This window comes from Staurois parvus, unplaced genomic scaffold (assembly GCF_062004578.1).
Source record: "Staurois parvus isolate SC_StPar_1 unplaced genomic scaffold, SC_StPar_1.0 ptg000520l, whole genome shotgun sequence".
In the NCBI taxonomy this organism is placed as follows: Eukaryota; Metazoa; Chordata; class Amphibia; order Anura; family Ranidae; genus Staurois; species Staurois parvus.
The window spans coordinates 650115-672782 of NW_028318316.1; the positions used below are offsets into that span (position 1 = coordinate 650115).

General features: G+C 39.8%; 1 protein-coding gene across 6 annotated transcripts in view; it reads right to left on the reverse strand.

Moving 5' to 3' along the window:
- The window catches only part of LTBP1 (latent transforming growth factor beta binding protein 1), a 496680-nt gene that overhangs the window by 189795 nt on the left and 284217 nt on the right, over positions 1-22668 (reverse strand). For 4 of the 6 annotated variants that reach the window (XM_089690180.1, XM_089690182.1, XM_089690184.1 and 1 more), the window contains 2 exons: positions 15248-15472; positions 13308-13576 (listed from right to left, as the gene is read on the reverse strand). In XM_089690180.1, coding sequence (XP_089546306.1) covers positions 13308-13576; positions 15248-15472 — 494 coding nt within the window. Of the gene's footprint in view, positions 1-13307; positions 13577-15247; positions 15473-20439; positions 20488-22668 lie in introns of all 6 variants that reach the window. The other 2 variants (XM_089690181.1, XM_089690179.1) reach the window with 1 other exon arrangement.

The window sequence follows — 22668 nt, forward strand, 5'->3', positions numbered from 1 at the left end:
TATACCCCTTGAGGGTCAGGGACTAATGTGAATGTACAATATATGTATGTAAAGCGCTGCGTAAATTGACGAAGCTATATAAGTACCTGAAATAAATAAATGTTTTTAACGTGACTTTACACAGTTAACAGTGTTATCAAAACATCCAGTGTGCATGAGGACTTAACATTATGTGCTGTGTGTGTTTTACTAGGGAGACATGCTGCTTTGTATTTCTCTGCTGTGCAGAGAAATACAAAGCAGCATGTCCTTGCTGGCAGGAGAAAGACCTGTGTTGTTTACAGCTGGGACACGGTGATTAACATCCCTACCTGGAAATGCAAATCGCGTATATATATATATATATATATATATATATATATATATATATGATTTTGCGCAGCCCTGCTGCTCTGTAGCGGTAGTTCTACTATAGGGTGGTGGGAACGCAGTTAAAGTAGAACTACAGGCAAAACTTTTTCGGCTAGAGCAAGGGAGGGTTATAACCCCTGACACATTTTTTTTTGTCGCTGCGTCCCATTCCAGAGATTTCCCTTCACTTCCTGTGCCATAGCTAAAAGTGAGAGAAAATCCCTGCAAATTAAGGGAAATCCTTGGGGACCCCCAAGTCACCAGAACTAGTGTCCCCATTGGAAGATTTCCCCTCTATTACTTTTCTGGGGCAACCCAAAATGTGGGAGTTTCATTACTTTCACTTTAAATGATAATGGTAAACAGGATAAATTAAATCCTTAATGGGGCACAAGCAGCAATAAAAACGGATAGGGGTTCTAATCCCTCTCCACTCCATCCAAAACTAAAAAAAGTTTTGCCTTCAGTTATACTTTTTTTTTTTCCCCCTTGTCCCTCCAGCTTGACTCCTTTTTCCTCTTATAGAAAGATGAGTAGAGAGGGGGTCAAGGGGGGGATCTGGATGGAGGGGAGGCTGTCCATGGGAAGAGTGAAGCCCTAAGGTTTAAGTCAAAGGTGGATGCTACTTCCACAAATGATGGTTAGGCAAAGTAAAGGCCTAAAAAGAGGGGGGAGGGAGGGGGGGAGAGGTGGTGTGGGAGGGGGAGGGGGGGGGAGAGGAAAGGGAATGGGGGGAGTATTGGGAGAGGGGGGGAGGGAGAGGGAGAGAGAAAAGGGTAGAGGGATAAAAACACTCTATAGCAATAAGAAAGAGGAAGGGAAGGAGGAAGAGGGAGACGGAAGGAAAAGAGTAAGATGGAAGAAATCCAATATATAACCTATAATGTAAAAGGGTTAAGCTGCCCAGGAAAGAGATTCAGGTTATTTAAAGAACTTCAACATAGAAAATCCTCAGTGGTATTCTTGCAGGAAACACATCTAGAGATAGAGTCAAAGGTTAGACTGAAGACTAGACATTTTCCAACATGGTTCTATGCGGATTCACCAACTAAAAGAGCAAAAGAAGTTGCTATAGGCTTCGCAAAGAATATAAGGTTCGAGGTGGAGGAGAGATTAACGGATCCGGAGGGGAGGTTTTTATTTTTGAGAGGTAAACTACAGGGAATTGAGTGTACAATAGCAAATATATACAGCCCAAATAAGAGACCAGAGAGGTTTATGAGAGAAGTGCTGAAGAGATTGATGGATTTTAAAAGTGGGTGTATGATAGTAGCGGGAGACTTTAACATCTGCATGGACCCACGGATAGATACCACTTCCTCTGTGAGGAGGGAGGAAAACAAATCCTTGAGAATGTTAAAGAAATTGATGCATGAGTGTCAGTTGGTGGACATCTGGAGAATTAGGACTATGAAGGAGAGAGATTATACTTTCTTTTCGCACGTTCATGAGACTTATTCTAGACTAGATTACATATTAGTAGAACATCGAGTGATAGAGTGGGTGGTAGAAGTGAAAATTGAAGGAAGCACCCTGTCGGATCATGCCCCAGTTGCTATGAAGTTAAGATGGGGTAGAGAAGGGAGAGAAGGTTATGTATGGCGGTTGAATGAGGCACTTCTCATGGAGGAAGAGATTGGTCAAAGGATTGAGAGAGAAATTGAATGGTTTTTTGATGAGAATGAAACAGAGGATGTGTCGGTTGCAACGGTGTGGGAAGCACATAAAGCTTACATCAGAGGCCTACTTATTGCAATGGGGGCAAAAAAGAAAAAAGAAAGGAGAGAAAAGATAAATAGATTATTAAATGAAATATATGATCTTGAACAGGTGCATAAAAGGGAAAGAACTAAGGAGATAATGCAGAGGTTAATAAAGAAGAAAGAAGAATTAGAGAATGTAATGGAGGAGGAAAAAAGAAGAGTCTTTAATAAAATAACAAGTGAAAGGTACAGATGGGGAGATAGGCCGGGAAAGTATTTAATGAGAACTTTAGGAAAGAAGAAAAATAGAAATTATATTGAGAAAATAAGAAACCCCAAGGGGGAATTTGTACACTCAACCAAGGATATTGCTAGAATATTTAAAGAGTATTACAATGAGTTGTATAATATCATACCTCAGGACACGTTTAGGACAACGGAAACAGTAAATAGAGAGAAAAGAAAGATATACCTAGAGGAGGCAGGCCTACCGAAACTAAGCGAAACACAACTGGACTCTCTAGAGGCAGAAGTAACCACAGAGGAAATAAAATCAGCATTAGAAAGCATGGCGGGAGGGAAAAGCCCAGGTCCGGATGGATATACGGCCAAATACTATAAAAAATATAAAGAGATTTTAATTCCCAAAATGAAGATTTATATGAACGCATGGGGAATGGGATGAAGATAAGGGGAGAGTCTTTACAGGCGAATATAGTATTGATACAGAAAGAAGATAAAGATCCCTCACAATGTGCGAGTTATCGTCCCATAGCGCTGCTGAATGTAGACACTAAAATATATGCAAAGGTTCTGGCAAATAGACTGAAAGAGCTGATGCCGGAGTGGGTACATGGAGACCAGGTGGGGTTTGTCTCGGGAAGAGAGGGTAGAGATAATGCTCTGAGATCACTGTTGCTTATTCAGGAGGGCAAAAAGGGAAAACCCCAATGATACTGATGTCGATAGATGCTGAGAAGGCATTCGACAGAGTGAGTTGGGGTTTTATGATGGACACTCTGGAAGCGTTGGGAGTGGGAGATAGAATGAGAGGGTGGATTGGAGAGTTGTACAGAGGACCTACCGCTACCATAATGGTAAATGGAGGAAGATCAGAGTACTTTAAGATGTCAAATGGTACAAGACAGGGATGCCCATTGTCCCCACTGCTATACGTGTTATCACTGGAGCCCTTACTGTCCATGATTAGAAAGAACATAGACATAAAAGGAATAAGGATAGGTGATAGAGAACATAAGGTAGCGGCCTATGCGGACGACCTGATGTTTTATGTTGGAAACCCTAGAACATCACTTCCAAATTTAATGAAAGCATTGAGGGAGTACGGAGACCTGTCGAACCTGAAAATTAACCCGACAAAGACCGAAATCTTAAACATAAATCTCAAAAACAGCCTTCAGTTATACTCTATGCCAGGGGTCTCCAAACTTTATAAACGAAGGGCCAATTTACTGTCCTTCAGACTTTAGGGGGGCTGGACTATGGCCAGTGGGAGAAGAAAATGTCCTGGCATCAGTGGGAATAAACAATGCCTCATCATTGTTATTATCGGGAGATACAGTGCCCCATCACTGGTATCAATGGGAGGAATAGTTTCCCATTGTTGGTGTTAGTGGGAGGAATAGTGTTCCGTTGCTGGCATCAGTGGGAGGAATAGTTCCCCATCACTGGTGTCAGTGGGAGGTATAGTGCCCCATCATTGGTGTCAGTAGGAGGAATAGTGCCCTATCATTAGTTTCAGTGGGAGGAATAGTGCCCTATCATTGGTTTCAGTGGGAGGCATAATGCCCCATTATTGTTATCAGTGGAAGGAATAGTGCCCCATCATTGGTGTCCGTGGGAGGAATAATGCCCCATTATTTGTGTTACTGGAAGGAATTGTGCCCCATTGTTGGTGTCAGTGACGGGAACTATGCCCCACTGTTTCTGATGATGGAGGGAATAATGCCCCAAGGGCCGGATAAAAGCAAGCAAAGGGCTGCATCCATCCCCTGGGCCACAGTTTGGAGACCACTGCTCTATGTTAAGGGCTCATTTACACTTGCGTTGATTAGAAAACACACATTAAAGTACCTTTAACAATCATTTTGTATTTGCTTTTGATGCTTTTGTGATGCTTTTTGAAAGTGTAATGAAGCATGGCAAAAGCCCTGTGTGTGTTTATTTTCTATATTTTCCCATACATGCAATACAAAGTGAAGCTAACCCTAAAGGGTCCCTCTACCACTGCAGGTGCAGTTAGGGAGTGCTCTGATAGATATCTATGGGGGCTTTGGAAATGCGGTGAAACACGCATGGGGTTTAATATCTGAAGCAAAGTGAAACAAAGAAGCAAACTCCACAGTGTGTACAGGACTGTAAGGTAACCATTTTATTTACTGATAACTGCTTTAGTCTGGCATTCAGAATGCTTCAGAAACACGGGTCAAATACCATATTTTGAAGCAAGTGTAAGCAAGGCTTTAGAGTTTATTAAGGCAGAAGAGGTCCTGCACTGTACGATTAAGACACAAAGAGTCCGATTAACTAAAACTGGAAAGTGCAAAATCTGGGGCAGCTCTACCTAGAGACCAGTTAGCCTTCAGGTTTTTTGTCAAAGCTTTGAAAAAGCTGAAGTTAGAAGCTGATTGGCTACCATGCACAGCTGCACCAGATTTTGCACTCTCCAGTTTTAGTTAATCAACCCCAAAGTGTCTAACTAGACTCACAAAAGCAAGATAGATAATAGAATGCATTGGCAGTTGTTGGGACATTTTAGCCAGGAAGGTCTCTTGCATGAATTAGTTCTACAAACCTAAAGAATTGGCTGTGTTTGACTCCTTCCCAAACTGGAGAACACTTTTACAAATGTGCAGGTGTATACAGAATCCATGACTTTCAATGAAAACTAATGCTTGTCACTGGACTCCACAGATGAGCATCATTTTCCTAGGAAAACTGGATGAAGATTTGTAGTGCTATGCCAGAAATTTTAATAAAGAGGTCCCGAGGAATTCATCTATTTGTCTATATTAAGTATTTAACTCTCTTTTTACTCAAGAATAAATAAAAAAGTAATGAATCTCCATCATCATTTTCAAGCTAACAAAACAAGAAAATTGTTCCTTGTTGACAGCTAATATCTGCAGCATATTAGATATATAAATGCTATGGATTACCATTGTAAGAGGACCATCTAAAAGCAGCAGACCTCTGGGAAAATAATTGCACAGGCACCTTTCCCAGGGCTGTATTTATCATAAGGTCCATGGGTCAGCGCCTATGTCCACAAGGTAAAAGGAAACAACACCTTAACAACTAATTTGCAATAACCTACTCATTAGTTTTTGCCTTCCTTGCCAGTTTTGTTTGATCCAAATGCCCTCTAATATGTGTCTCTGTCATCCTTTACTCTGCTTGCCCAAAAATTCATGTTGTTACCTATGCAGAGGGAAGAGGAAAAAAGAAAGAGGCCATGGCAATGCATTTTACAGCTTACTCAGGAGCTTGCATATTTCCAGACCTGTTCCTTCCCTGGGAACATTCATCTTATTTCCATAAGAACCTTAGGTCTGGTAGCTTAAAGCAGTAGTAAAGGTCATTGAAAAAAATATTCCCCCTGCAAGTTAAGAGCATAATACGTTAGTATTATGCCAGTCTAACACAGAAAATTCACTGACAGGAGAAGGGAGCAGAGTGGAGACTCCTCAGTGTGCTTCTGCTCCTTCATTTTCCAATGTGTAAATTTGGGGTGCATTTCCTGAACCATATGTACTGTTTAGTTTAACTGCAGTGGAAGTCAAGGACCCGCTACATAGTTTTATAGGGATGTTTGGCAGACAAGACAGAAAAGCAAATTATGAGGCAGATAAAACAGTACACATATATGTATGGGAACTATGTATTTAGCTGGTTGTGTGGAGTCAAGTTTTAAGAAATACACTAGCAAATGTGTGCCTATTGATGAGCAGGTTAAAGCAGGAATAAACCCAAAAGCAAACATTTATTATACTGCAGCTTACGAATTCTTAGATGTGATGGCTGCATTAGTTACTTTCTTTAGGTGTTCTTTCTTATATTTTCATCTGGTGACCATGCCAGCAAGTATGTTGTTTTTCAAAAACTCCAGCTCTCCAGCAGAATGTATCTGTTTACATGAATGAGACAAACCATTTAAACACCAGAGAGGGGTGTTTAAAATGACCAGATTTTATTTATTCATGTAAAACCTTTATCCCAAAAGGAAAAAAAACTGTTTGCTTAACTGAATATAAAGTGTGAGCTGGAGTTTGGATTTAATTAGTTACTGTTTTAAATCTGCTAATACATTTAACACTCCCATTCGCGCCCCCCGACTGACACTACTTCTGTCTGTTGTGTCTCCTGTGTTCATTGATTCAAAGGTGTGTCTCACTATGTCTCAGATCAGAAGGTAAAAACAAGGGAAAGACAGCCAAAGAAAAAAAATGGATGCAGCCACCACATCTAATGATTTGTAAGTTGCAATATATAACATTTTTAGTTTTGGGTTCAATACTGCTTAACATTCCGGCCTGGGAAGGAGCTCTCTCGTTCCGGGTGGATGTTATAGGACATCCTCCACAGAACGTGCCTCGTGCGGGCCTCACATGTCATGCTGCGGCACGATCTGTCATTCACTGTGTCCACCGGATCCAGCAGATGACTGATCACTCTACTGGGTTGTACCATGTGATCTCTGTGACCAATCACAGCAGATCACATGACAATTGTACACAATGGATGACTTTCATGCCATCCATTGCGTACTATTGTGTTGCTCGCTGTGATTGGTCACAGTGATCACATGGTACAGACTGGGCAAATCACAGCCCATCTGTACCATGTGATTAGATGTGGCCAATCACAGCTAATCAAAAAAAAACACACTGAATGAATCAATTTCATTCAGTAAAAATGATTGCTTATAACAATGAAATTCAGGTGAAAAATCCTGATCACCTCCCCAGAGCAGTACAGTGTTACAATTATTAATTTTTTTTAGTTTTACATACTGTAACTAGTCAGTGTACCTGATCACCGTCACTAGTTATATAACACTGTACTGCACTGGTGACAGTATGTACAAACTGTGAAAAAAAAATGTTTATAATTTCTTCATTTACCAAAAGATTGTGACAAAAAATTACAACTTCAAAAAAACTTGCCATGCCTCTTACTAAATACCTTGGACTGTCTACATTTCAAAAAGGGGTTATTTATGGGATATTTGTACTGCCCTGGCATTTTTAGGCCTCAAAAAAAGAGAGGCCATCAGTAAAATCAGGATTGATCAATTTCCAGATATATATCCCATAGTTTGTGGACTCTATAACTATCCTACGGACTAGAAAATATACACTTATTTGGGTTATTTTTACCAAATAAATGTAGCAGAATATATTTTGGTCTAAATTTATGAAGAGTGATTATTTATTTGCAAAATTCTATAACAGAATTGAAGAAAAATTTGTTTTTTGGGGGGGTTTTTTCGTTCTTGTTTTGTTTTTTTAATTAACAAAAAGTAAAAAACCCAGTGGTGATTCAATTATACAAAAAGAAAGCTATATTCGTGTGAACAAAATGCTGGAAATTTAGTTTGGGTACAGTGTTGCATGACTGCGCAATTGTCAAGCAAAGTGTGACAGAGCTGAAAGCTGATAATTGGCTTGGACAGGAAGGTGGTGAAAGTGTCCAGTATTGAAGTGGTTAATTTAGACGGAATATTTTCTGGACTCAAGCTAGCCATAGATGGATCGAACTTTGGCCAGTTCAGCAGGGACCAGCCAAATACCCATCCATCTATGGCCAGTCTTGTTCAGTCACGCTACTAATTGATTTTTAATGAACAGGCTTGCTGGAAACCTTCAGTTTAATCAGCCTTGCAGATAATAGGCTGCAGCGCTGATTGAAGTATTGTGATAGCAGAGTCGTCCAGCTAGCTCCTCTGCTGTCAGAATACGACACAGCAGGGAAGATTCCTGCATCCACCTCGAATGTGTGGAAGGGGGAATCAGCTTGTTTTTTTTTTTTGTTCAGCCATGTAACTGAGCCATGTGTGGACAGCTTCACAGTGTTTAACAACATTGGTATGCATTAATGGCAATGGAACGTTGGAAGAGGTGGAGAAGGCTGAGGCAGAGAAGGAATAGAGTAGGAGCTGACTAGGAAGAAAGGAGAGTAAGGAGGTAGCGAGAGAACTGATCAAGTAATGGGTAAAAAGAGAGAGGAACAGAAGCCCAAAACTAAATGATTATAGAAGGCCATGAAAGAGAAAAGGAATCGGGATCTGGTCAAGACATGGACAATTGAGAGAACAAGCAATTGCACTGCAGTTGATTTACTAATGGAAAATAGACTATGCACTTTCCCAATGCAGTTGTACTCTTTTTTTTATTAAATGTATGTGTGATGAAGCTTTACTTTGTAAAGAATACCCAATCAAGTGCAAGGAAAAGAGAATAAAATAATTTTTGCTTTCACATAATTGGGTGATGGAAATCAGCAAATTTACCACATTTACTAAGCTCTGGGGAAATTGGTGCACTCTTCTAAGCATACCAACCTACTTCCTGTGAACCCATTGACCTACTAGTGTTAATAATCACAATGGTGACATTCATCTTCCCCTGCCTGTAGGACCACTTCACTAGTTCCCCTGCTCCCCAATGATACCAGTCTACAGTCTACAGAACAGGCCCTCCTTTTGCAGCTGATTTCAGCTTTCACTTGACAGAGAATAAATACTATCTGTATTAAAAAATAATGTGTGGATTTTGAAGAAATGCAAGGTGAAAGATAGGATCTGATCTCTGCAAAATATTCTCTATGCTTTAAATCAACCCGTGCACTATGTAGTGCATATTTATCTGTATGCTGTACTGGGCTCATTCTACATTATAGCAAAAAGACATGTATTTTTGTGATTTAACAAACTGTTGTTGCATAATGCAATATGAAACACAAAAATGTAAGGGAAAAAAAAAAATCCAAATATTTTGTGACCTGTTATATAGAATACCAGTACTAGGCAACATTTGGTGCCAATTGCTGCAACTACTTTCATCCTCTAACTTTTGCTGCGCCATACATTTCTCCAAAAGTAAAGACTGCATAGTAGATATTATTAATTTCCTTAAAGTGAACTGTTGCTTTACCCAGGGGCACAGCAGCACAAACCAATTCCCCCCCACCCCCCTCTAGTCTGATCACTCTACCTAATGATAGTACAGTTGAATACTTGTACTTCCAGGTAGGAGGAGCATGTGATTCCCTGTTTAGAAATGTGATCTCCCTGTGAGGAAAATGACACTGGAGTTAGAGGAATCAAAAGAGCAAAACTTCATTAAACAAAGCACATTTACAGTGTAAATTCTCTAAATCCAGCACAGAGTAGCAGCCAATGGTAGACCATAAGCTGGTTGACAAAGGGGTGATGCCTCTTAAGCACATTGCGGCCCATAGACCACCTGATGTCACCCTTCCACTTGACAGTTTGCTGTCTTGCTTGGAGCAGTAGATGCTGCCGACTTGTCTGCTTCCCAGTGGCTGTGGTGCCAATGGCATGAAGCTGATTGATCGGCCTGTCAGATGAGAACCTGCCCTATGTTCTACATTTGGTTGCCACTCTGTGCTGTATTTAGAGAATTTACACTGTAAGGGCTCGTTCACACTAGGCTGTTTTGCCAACGCTTGCCAAACGCCCCTATAGCGTTTGGCAAGCGTTGGTCCGGTGTTTGCGGAGCGTTTTTAACGCTCGGCAAACGCTCCGCAAACGCCGCATGCGCGGTTTAGCGGCGGTTGCTAGGCGTTTGCCGAGCGTTAATAACGCCCCACAAACGCCTATATTGCATTTGAGTGGTGTTACCGCTCCGCAAACACCCCGCAACCGCGTCGCAACCGCACCGCAAACGCCGGCTGGGCGTTTGCGGAGCGGCACCATAGACGAGAATAGGAGGCTTCAAAGCCTCCTGACTCGACCAGAGGCGTCCGTTTTGCCGCGACGCAACGTGACGCGACGCAAACGCTCCTGTTAGAACAGCACCATGTGCTGTAATGTGCAGAATTGGCAGAGGCATTTGGGAAGCGGTAAAAACGCTTCCCAAACGCCTCTCTGCCGCCTGCACACAAGGCTAGTGTGAACGTAGCCTAAGTGTCTCTTGTTTAATAAATTGCTCTTTAGATTCCACTAACTCCAGCGCCCTGTTCTTGTGCTTCTTTACATACACCTTTGAGGAGACCCATCCCAGATCTTTTTTCAGGAGCTTCAGGAGATTCGTGGACCCTTACATCTCCCATAAACGCTTAATTTACAAATTGAAGTCTGTAGGCATGGACCATAGGGTTTGTACATGGACTGAAAATTGATCAGAGGGGCATGTACAAAGGGTGGTGATAAGTAGTGTATATTCTGACTGGTCTGGAATGGTAAGTGGGGTACCTCAGGGCTCTGTCCTGGAACCAATTCTGTTTAATTTATTCATAAATGATATATAGGACGGTATAATTAGTTCAAAGGGTGGTGATAAGTAGTGTATACTCTGACTGGTCTGGAATGGTAAGTGGGGTACCTCAGGGCTCTGTCCTGGAACCAATTCTGTTTAATTTATTCATAAATGATATATAGGACGGTATAAATAGTTCAATCTCAGTGTTTGCTGACGATACAAAGCTAAGTAGAGTAATAACTTCACAGCGTGATATAGAAACAATAAAATAAAAGTGTGGGCAACTACATGACAAATGAGGATTATTGTTAAAAAATGTAAAGTAATGCACTTGGTGGCTAAAAATATGAATGCTAGATACTCGTTTGGGAATGAACCTCTGGGGGAATCCAGGATGGAAAAAGATTTGGGGGTCCTTGTGGACAACAGACTCAGCAACGGCATGCAATGTCAAGCTGCAGCAACCAAAGCTGGCAGAATACTAACATGCATAAAAAAGGGTATTTACTCAAGAGATAAAACTATAATCCTGCCGCTTTACAAAACTCTAGTTTGGCAATATCTGGAGTATGCTGTCCAGTTCTGGTCACCAATCCTCAGGAAGGATGTGCTGGAATTAGAGAGAGTCCAGAGAAGGGCAACAAAGTTAATAAGGGGACTGGAGGACGTTAGTTATGAGGAATGAATACAGACACTAAACTTATTCTCCTTGGAGAAGAGAGGCTTGAGAGGAGATATGATCGCGATATACAAGTATCTTAATGGTGACTCAAGCATAGGAAATAAACTATTCAGTCTCAGGGAGTATAAGAAGATATGGGGCTACTTAACCTCCCTAGCTGTATGATTATTTCAGATTTTTGGTGCTGAAAGCGGTACCATTATTTTGCATGGAAATATGTCGCTTTTTTATTGTAGGCTGTAATATTTAGGAATAACTCACTGAAATCTATCCGAACAAGAGTCTATTAAACATCCCGGGTATGATAAAATTTGAAACACGAAATCATAAATTATAATTTAATAAATAATCATAAAAAATAATAATATAATAATAATACATTTAATTCAATAATATAATCAAACCAAAAGAAATTTGAAATATAGCGCCAAGTTCGCACATCACTGAGCAAAGTCGCAAAATCGTTTTCAGTGTCTGATGATGAATTTCCCCACGAATCATTATCACTCAATTCTGCAAGTGGTTCTGATTTACTATCGCTGTTCTCTAGCTGATCTAAACCCGCTTTTGACCTAAAGGGACGCTTTTTGGACGCCATGGACTTCTCTAGGTTTCCAGGCAGAAAGAACAGTCAAAATGCAGACAGGGGACAGGACAAAGCACTCGGGACAAAATGTATGTGAAATGGGTTGAAACAGCAATGTTTTACTATGTAAAATTTGTTTAGAAAAAAATGACATTTTTTAAAATTTTCAAATTTCCCGCCGGTGTCGGCGCCCGTACGTCCCGACATCACAGGGACCGGAACACAGAAGCCGGATGCCGGCATCGGCCGGAGGAGATGGCCGGGGACGCTGCAGGGGACACATCGTGGGAGCGAAGGACATGGTAAGCTCTGCAGGGAATCCCTATGCAGCGCCGCATTATAAGCCCGAGCGTAGCTCGGGGTTACCGCTTTTGGTACTGAAATTTTACCCCGAGCTACACTCAGGAATATTGCTAGGGAGGTTAATGAAGTTGGAGGAGAAGAGGTTTAACCTTAAACTGTGTAGGGGTTTTTTCAATGTCAGGGCGGTAAGAATGTGGAACTCACTTCCTCCACCGATGGTGTCAGCAGGAAGTATTGATAGTATCAAAAGACTCGTGGATGGGCATCTTGGTGAACACAATATACAGGGATATGGGATATGATGTTTCACATGAGCACACACACCCACACAGCTTGAACTGGATGGACTTATGTCTTTATGCAACCTTACCAAGTATGTAACTATGTAACATCATCCACGTTTTTCTTTATACTGGACTTTATATGTGTATGGACCCATGGACATTTACACCCCTTTTAGGAGTACTGAGAAAGTGTTGTACACTGTATGTGCATACCTATTTTTTGTGTTTTTGGGGCTTCTGTGAAGCACTGACTTTTCAAGTGACATCATTATTGCTTGGTGATTGGCCCAGCACTCTCACTTTAGCCCTGTGTAAGCTCAAAGCAGTGGCATGAAGGTGCCAAGCCCATCTCACTTTGTTCCCAGCAGCTGAATCACTGGCAAGCTGCTGGGAAAGAGAGACAGCTACGTGAACAAGGTTTTTATTTTGTTTTATGCAAGTTAGACATTACTCTCTGATATTGATAACTGAATGTGGGTAATGTGGTTTCATATGCAAAGGTTGGGGCTTCCAATCCAGAAAATGTAATTGTCATTGTTCAGTAATACCAGTCCCTAATGATTTCAGAGTGCAGAATTGAACATAATAGAAATAATTCAACTGACTGTAATAAGCAACAAGGAAACCTCTTTCACATACTTTGTAAAAAACTGGATCACCTGCAAAGCCACCTAAGTGAGTCTCTGTGGTTCATTGAGTGCTCAGAGGGCTTAGGTGCAACCTCTGTGACAGCGCCTGCATTTAGACATGACTTCGTTTAGGTCAGTTGTGTTAGTTTCATTCTGTGACTACATCCTACACTGATCTAAAATTACATTTTAGCACAACTCTCAATAATGTCTCTTTATACACAACTGTGACAAATCTATATTTGGTTCCATACGTGTGAAATCTTTGGGAATGTCATCCCAGATACTAAGAAGAAAGTCTTACCTGTGTTCCAGTGGTTTCCTGAAAACAGCGGCCAAGCTGTGTTTTAGCTGAAACTGGATACACATGGGGTACTGTCTGCTGATGTTGGTATACGACATGGGGCAGCTGATGCTTCTGTAAACCGTGGTAGGAAACATGTGTCTGCCCTATCTGACTATCTTTTTTCTGGATAGATGAAGAACTTTCAACCCGGGACACCTGATGAAACTGTACAGAGGCCTCAGGTGGGTGCTTCACATGAATGTTAACCATATTTGGTGGGAAGTTAACTAGAGAAAAAAGAGATGTTTTCATTGTATAGGCAAATTATATTATTTTATTAGTAACATGTGATTCAAAATTACTTACTATTAATATACGGTATACACACACACATACAGCATATAGCAAGATGTCAGCTGTCAAACCTACAGCAAGGCCTGGTGGCAAACACATTAGGGGAGGGAACACTGACAAACAAAGTGGGGTTGATTTACTAAAACTGAAGAGTGGAAAATCTGGTACAGCTCTGCAGAGAAACCAATCAGCTTCCAGATTGTTTGTCAAAGTTTTATTGAACAAGATGAAATTAACAGCTTATTGGCTAACATGCACTAAAAACTGATTGGGGTTCTAATCCTTCTCCACTCTATCCAAAAAAGGTTTTGCCTTTGGTTATACTAAGGACTTGTTTACACTTGTGTTGATTAGTAATACAAATTAAAGTACATTTAACATGCATTTTTTATGTGTTTTTGATGCTATTGTGATGCCTTTTTGAAACTGTTATGAAGCATGGCAAAAGCCCTATGTATGTTGGTTTTCTATATTTTCCAATACATGCAATAGCTGCAGGTGCAGTTAGGGAGTGCTGTGATAGACATCTATGGGGCTTTGGAAATGCGGTGAAGCACAAAGGAAGTGACATGGGGTATAATTTCTGAAGCAAAGAAGTAAACTCCACAGTGACCCAAAAAAACCACAAAAAAATACAAATGCAGAAAAACGGGGAAAAACGCCGCTAAACGCTAATGCAAAAATGCTAAAAATAGCTGAAAAACTCAAGTTTTTAACGTAACAGCTAACATTACCAGCATTATCAAAACACCCAGTGTTCATGGAGACTGATTTCTTCAGAAACAAGGGTCAAATGCCATATTTTCAAGCAAGTGTAAACAAGGCTTTAGAATAATAATTTTTTTAAGGCAGAAGAGGTCCTGCTCTGTACAATTAAGACACAAAGAGTTTGATTTACTAAAACTGGAATGTGCAAAATCTGGTGCAGCTCTGCATAGAAACCAATCAGCTTCCAGGTTTTTTGTCAGCGCTTATTTGAACAAGCTGAAGTAAGAAGCTGATTGGCTACCATGCACAGCTGCACCAGATTCTGTACTCTCCAGTTTTAATCAACCCATTAAGCATTACCTGTGAACATTCTAAGGTCAAGATACAGTACTAGGTGGCTTCACAGAGATTTATCTGAAGACACACCAGTTACACTTTGGCGCTGTTACCTTTGGTACTTTTTAGATCATGTCAGGTTAACTCTAGAGTGCTTTAGTTACTATTATGAAAGTTATAAATCTACTTATAAATGTGTCTGTTTCCATGAGCACCTGGAAAAGGCGCTGAGAGATGCCTGGTAAGATATCCCTATTTGATAGACATAGAAGTCCTACTTGAGCACCAAAATATATTCTATGGAGCTGCCTCCTCACATCAGCAATGCCTATTTTGTCTTCTCGACTAAAAATGTGGCATATTTGCACAGCCTAGCCTAGAGTGAACAAGAAGTAGCTGCACACTTCCCAATACTTGAACATCTTTCAGGAACCAGAAGTAACACTGCACTCATGAGTACATGAGTAAATTGATGCCTATGAGTCATTTTGCATTATGAAATTACATGATACCTAGTTCCTTGCAATTTAATTATGTAATTGAGTAAACAGAACACATACCTTTAATTCCTTGTTGTCCTGTGACAGTGAGAGGTAACGTGTGGGTGGAATGAATTACATGAGATCCAGTTGATTTTAGTGAATTCTGCTGGTTTATATACTGTTTCTGTACATTTCCATTCTGTGTGGATATCTGACAGAGCTTGCCGGTAAAGTTAGGTGGACACTGGCATTTGTCTCGAGCTGTACACTGTCCCCCATTCATACAAGGAAGATGGCAAATCACTGAAACAAAATATGTTTCCATTAAGAACTATGAAAATCATGGATTACATTCTCTACAAAGTGAAAATAGGATGAATCATCACCAGTTTTGATTATCTCTTAGGGACTTTGGTGGTAAGCTATGAACAGCTGAGTGTTTGGGTACGACAAGCTGCTACAGTTATTATGAGATGGTCTCATTCTCACTGTTGTAGCTTTCATTTACTTCATGGAGCATGCCAGTGAGATTGAGACTCCATGGTGGCAGAATCAGGACATTTAAAAGAGTTAAATTCCAGTAAAGCCCCTGAGTGGTATCAGGGTATCAGGATTCAGTGGGTATTTCTGTCTATAAACCTACAATTATAATAACACAGCCGAAAAAAAAAAATGTTAAAGTCTTGCTTTTTAGACGTGTTCTTGGAGTTATTTGGGGTGCTGATTTATAACATTGCATTGGCTAGACGACATCAGCTCTGGTTTCTTATATATGGTCCAATTTATATAATTGTTTTGTCAGTTTTGAAAAGATCTTGCTGATCAACTTGTTCTTCTGTCACCTACTGTAATTTGTGTTTTTGCATACAAGTTATATTAGCAGATATAGTGAGAATGTACTTCCAACTGTAATTTTACACTTGAAACATTGGATTCTAAAGGGTAAGCTATTAACTCTATTATAGTTATGATTGTTTAGGACTTGTGTGTATATTGCCACTCATATCATTTCATTTTTGCAGACCGAGCACCGTAGAGGTTATGGCTACTTTTTTACGTGTTTCTTTCATGCTACAAGGAAATTAAATAAAACACGACTTTAAAATATCCTGTTTTTTGATCTGTGACCAAAGTGAAGAGTAGTATATGTCATTTATGCTGTATCATAAAAAATAGAGCTGATAGGGAAAATGCCATTTTTGGAATTAGGAACATATATATATATTGTGTGTGGGGGCAAGGTGTTAAATATTTCCAACCTTAGAAGGTATCATCCCTACTGAATTTAAATAGAAAAAAAGAATACAAATGGGACTTTAAGTATACCTCCAAAAGGTATAATACAGACAAAGAATGAAAGTATAAAATATTGCCACTTTATTGAACATATAACAAACTTGTCCATTAAAAGAATTTAAATCCATATGAGAATATTAGCTATCTAAAATAGCCATTCATATAGGCTTGATATCAAATTGTAAATGGTTGACATGTTTCCGAAGAAAAACCCCGCTTAATCAGGACCTTGAACCTCAATGTATATATAATATATATATGAATAAAGTGGCAATATTTATACTTTCATTCTTTGTCTGTATTATACCTTTGGAGGTATACTTAAAGTCCCATTTTGTAATCTTTTTTCCATTTTTGGAATTAGCGGGTCAAATATACCCAAGAACAGGTCTAACTTTCGAGGCACCAAAATGTGTGTTGGCCTGTGTATCAATTAGGAACTAATAAAATAAAGAACTATGTTTATCACTCGGACTTTGTTATTTGAAATTTTCATTAATAATGAGGTAATTTGGAAAAAGAAGATTTCAATGAATAAAATAAAACAGTAATGTGCAAACATATTAAACAATTCTTAGATAGCAAAACAAATGACACATGACACAGAACAAGACAGTGGGCTTACACAGGTTTTCTGCCTGTACTAGATGTTGTACAGTATACAAGGGGCATGTCACTAATGTTAGTGTCACACTTGCCATCATGTTGCAAGTGACAATTTACCAGCATCAGGATTGCTAGAAAATGCAGGGAGAACTCTACCCTTCTTTAAATTTGTTGCTTCCCCGAAGACTTCAGCAGGGAGGCATCGCTCCTTCATTTCAGAAAAAGCTTTAAAATGCTAATAGTCAGTTAGAGAATGACACCTTCCTCTGGAAAGGGAGGTACATCTGTAAGCTTGTGAGTATTTCACCTCCCTGCTTTGCCCTTAATAGTGTTCCTGAGACTGGTTAATTTTTTGCCGAGGGCAAAGTGTGACTTTAGCCTAGGATAATATTAATAATAATAATAATAATATTAATAATACAGTGTTGTCTGTGTTCTTTACACTTGAACACCAACAAAACTAACACACTGTGGAAAATGCCAGCACATTAAAGAACCCATCAGAATAGAATGATATTTGTTTTCTGTATGTATTCCCCTCCCCCTTACATATATCTGTATTTTATTTTTATTTTTTTTATGTCCTATTTTATGAGGACATGTTTTGTTTTTGTTTTTTGCTCATTTAAAAACTTCAATAAATTTAGATTGAACACAGAATAGAATGATAGCAGTTGCTATCGAAGACTTTTTTCTGAAGATAATTCTCTGCGCCTGTAATTCTTATCTTTGCCTTGCTATTGCTAGATTAGTGGCAAGGAAGAGGCGGGAAGCTTAGCATAACAATCGAGGCACAGCAAATGTTGAAGACAGGAGCACAAATATCTACAGGCAGTGTAAGTTCTGGGGTTTCTTAACTCTCTTTTATTCTTTCAAACAATATAACGCGATTCATTCCAGGCTACATCATATGCAACAGAAAAGCTTCAACATACAGGACAGCAGTCCCAAACAATTGCTTTGGTGTGGACTCCTTCTGCTGGCCCCAGGCGCCTTTTCAATAGTCCAATCACGAACCTGTGGCCTGTAAGCTAGGTACCCGGCCAGGATTTGACCAAAAGGCTGTTTGTCACATAATATTTCAGATTAGGGTGGGAGCACAGGTCACTACCAGGCTGTGGGTCCAGGAGAGAGAGAGGAACCATGTTCCCCTAAGACTTCCCAACATGGTATTCCACAAGGAAATTAAAATTTGCAGGAGCCATCTCATGATCCTGAAAATTCTCCTTGACTTGTGCCACCATGGGGAGACAATGGTTAGTAATTAATGATGATCCAGAAAAAAACATGACAAGGCGTCTTGCCAATTTTATCACTAGGCACTCCATCTACTTGATATTTTACTTTTCTCTGCAGGTTTATGCTTTCTGTTCAGTAGCCCCTTATTGACTAATGGTGGCAAAATGGCTCATAGTCCCACAATAAAGATATCAGTCTGAACAATGAACTCTTTCATGAAATAGGGGATTCAAAGTGTGGGATGCTATCACACTACTCTTTTCAACTCATGAAATGCCCTGTCGGTACCAGGGCAACATTTATGAAATTGGCAACATTTGGAATAATCACTGGAAGGTGTTTATGTGTTTTTTTTTTTATTTTAAAGATTGTCTCAACTTCATGAATTTGGGGATTAAATACACCTCCACCTATGGTGTAAAAAAGGCTTTCTCCAGGCCAATGGTGCATTTCATTGAGGTTCACTGTAAACCCTGCCTTGTAGATGATTTAAACACAGCCTATACCCAGTTGCTGCTATAATTATAAGCAGCAAAAATAAGCAGCGCCAGCAAAAATCTAAGGACAATGGATATTATAATCTATGACCACAAGGATATACTTTAACCCTCTCATGGACAAGCCCTAACTGGTGTATCACTATTCATTCTAAAGGGCCCTCAGTTACCAAGACTCTAACCTGCACCTCCAATAGGAGATTTGTGGCCTCCCAGATAGAAGCCAAAAACTAGGCACAATATAAACCCACCCAGGACCTGAAAACTGATGACCGGGAACCCACAAAACCTCACATAACTAGCAGACACACATATCCCATACCTCCTCTTCAGTTTTTTGTCACTGACATTCTCCATGCAAACAAACAATTGCATCTTCTCATCTAAGTCAGTCACATTGGCCTAATTAGTTCCTGTGACAGGTTTACTTTAGATGGCTCCTTGTGCACAGTTTCGGCTATATCATTAGCATTCTCAATGTGTCTCTGCAGATGTGATTACTTATATTAGAGTCCATCCCCGTAAACATATTTCTACTTGGGTTCAATGTGTAAGATTATTTCCTCATATATGTGGAACAGTTCACACTGTGTGTTTGGAGGGGAAACACACAGAGCAACCGTTACCCACCTGAAAATCACCCAACATTGATGAGCAATCGCAAACTTCAAGTTTAAGTTAGATCTGGTGATCTGAGACTCCCACAGGATAGCTTGATATGACAAGTGTACACAGGGTAACGTGCTAAGATATTCTACTATGTCACAAATACAGAGGATGTGTTGTAACACTGAAATATTACCGTAGATGTTTTTTACTTACTGATGCGTACTGACAGTGTCACGTACTACAAAAGAGATTTATTCCATCTTCTGAAATATTAATATGTTGTTGTACAGGGTAAAGATACACATTTTTTAAAACTATGTCCACAAATGCATCATCTTCTTATGTATTTTGTTAAAAATTGTAGATTATGGTAAAACATAAGAAAGGTTTGGTTAGAAATTCCCATCTTAATGATTTTTGAGTTCTAGCATCTAAGGAACAACATAGAATGCTTTAAAATATTCTTCTAAAACCTAAACAGGGCCATGCATACATTTTAGAGTGTTTGTTAAAATGTATCTAAATCCAAAAAACAAAAATGTAATATTTTAAAGGCTTTTTTTCTATTTTATTTTCCCCTAGTAATGCAGTGAATAACACATTTCCTAAGGTGTCTGAACTTCTCCAATGTATATGTACACCCAAGCTGATGGCCCAGTATTGAGTACAAACGCATTTTCCTCTTCATTTCCAATACATGGTTGGCACAATAACTTGTAGTTTACAGAAAATAATTTGGAAATTAGATACGATTTCAATCCAGTTCACAGAAAGTGACAAGGAAACTGCATTTCTGGCACAATCAACAGGTATTTTCTGATTGCTGAAAAGGTTTTTGGCCTGAAAATGAAAACTAAGGCAGCCAGCACATTCAAGGGCTGACAAACTGTAATATATTAGATTTTTGTTCTTGGGTTTAGGTTTAGGTATCCTACTACAACTGTTAATAAATGATGGTAAAGCAAGAAGGATGAAAAACACCAGACCAAAAAATGAAGAAAATATGAAGACAAAGAACAGTACCTGAAGAGCAGGAAAAAGGTCTGAGATGGGGAAAGAATGAATGAGAACCTGCAAAGAGGGTAGGTTGAGGCAAATTCAAAAATACAGAAAGTGAAGGAAACATACATTTGCAATATCATGAAAAGAGACCCCATGTGGAATCAACATGGCAAAATAATGTTTACCATTGTGTGCCACTGATGAAGTGAAAGATGTACATACAAACAGCTCATGACTCCATTGACATCTACTTAAAATAGTATACGGCATGCTTTCCCTTTCAAGTTACACATAATTACTGTAGAAGTGACAGCACTAATCAAACCTGTTTCATAAATAAAGGGAATTCCAGCACTCCTCCAGCCAACCTCTCATAATTGATGACCAGTCCTGGATTGTGTTTTTTTTGGATGCTGTGACTGAGCGCTCCCATGGGTTAAGCTATATATATGTGAATTTCAGCCAATGGTCTTTTATAATGCTCAGCATACACATTGCTTAAGTTGGCCATAGATAGATCGAATCTTCACCGGTTCAGCGGTGAACAGATGAGATTCAATCCATCTATGGGCAGGTTGGTTGTACTCAAGTCGATCCATCAATCAACTTTAGTATAACCAGCCTGTTGGATTTTCTTTCCTGCAGTTGGTGGTTGCAGGAAAAAAAAATTGCATCATCTAAGGCTTGCTTAAGTGTAACATAATTTATAACCAATGTGATCACCTTATCTATGCGTATCACTATGGAGAACAACAGGATTAACAACAACTCAAATGGGTTAAATCATATTTCCATTTTTGCATTCAATTCAAATGGTTTACTCACATAAGGATCGCTGACTGTATATATGCTGCGGGCAGGCTGGCGGCCCCGCTGTTCTGGATCACGTACATGTGTGTGATCCAGCATTTCTGGATATAGGGCATAAGCGTGCGTAACCGCCCAATTTGTGCTGTCATTTGGCACAGCACAAGTTGGTCAGCAGGTCCCAGCCAATGATTTATGCCTGGGACCTGCTGATTAGCTTAGCAAATCACAGCACAGAGCACATTGAGCAGCATTGCGGCTGTTTTTCCCCCTGCAAAGCAGGGAGAAAAAACAGACACATCTATTAGTAAAAGCAGCACATATTACACACATTACACATTTGATTGGCATACAGTTAACCCTTTCATTGCCCCTAGATGTTACCCCCTCCCAGCCAGTGTGATTATTACAGTGACAGTATACAGTATTAGCACTGATCACCGTATTGATGTCGTTATTGATGTCAGTGTCAGTTATTATCCCTCCCAGCCAGCGTCAGCTAGCGGCAGATTGCCTTACATTATCAAATTCCCACTATAAGTCGCTGATCACCACCAGCATAGCATTATTGCTACGTAAATTCCAGTATATATACCATAGTTTGTAGAAACTACAACTTTCCCACAAACCAATAATATACAGAATACACTTTGGCCTAAATTTATGAAGAGAGTAGATTTTTTTACTTTTTTTTTGGCTATGTTTTAAAACAGAAAGTAAAAAATATTGTTTTTTTTTATTTTTGGTATTTTTTCATTTATAGAATAAAAATGAAAAGCCCAGCGGTGATCAAATACCACCACAAGAAAACTCTATTTTTGTGGAAAATTTATATTAATTTCATTTGCGTACAGTGTTGCATAACTGAGCAATTTCAAGTTAAACTACTGCAGTGCCGAATAGTAAAAAAATGCCGTAGTCATGAAGGGCTTAAAGCGAAATTCCACCCAAAAGGGAAAGGTCCACTTGTCTGCAACCCTGCCCCCCTCCACTGCCACATTTGGCACTTAGTGGGGGGGAATGGAGGTCTGGTTTTGATAGTTACCTGCTCCCACTTCTGGTTCAGACCCGAGAGTTTGGCCCCCTTCCTTTCCCTCGCAGTCTTCTGGAACACTTCACAAGGACTACGGGACCAAACACAAAGAGCAGCGTGACTTGCGCATGTACAGTAGAAAGCCAGCTGTAAAGCCGCAAGGCTTCCCTTACGATTTCCCTTACTTGCAATGCCTGTGCCGGAACCCAGAGGCTAGCGAAGAACTAGCCAGGGTGATGATGGCACTAGACCCCTGAACAGGTAAGTGTCCTTATATTAAAAGTCAGCAGCTGCATTATTTGTAGCTGTTGACTTTTATTTTTTGGGAGGGAGCCTGGAACTCTTAAGTGATTAAAGCATATACTGTATTTATACTTTTGCAGTCAAACTTGAGCAAACCCCACTATGTT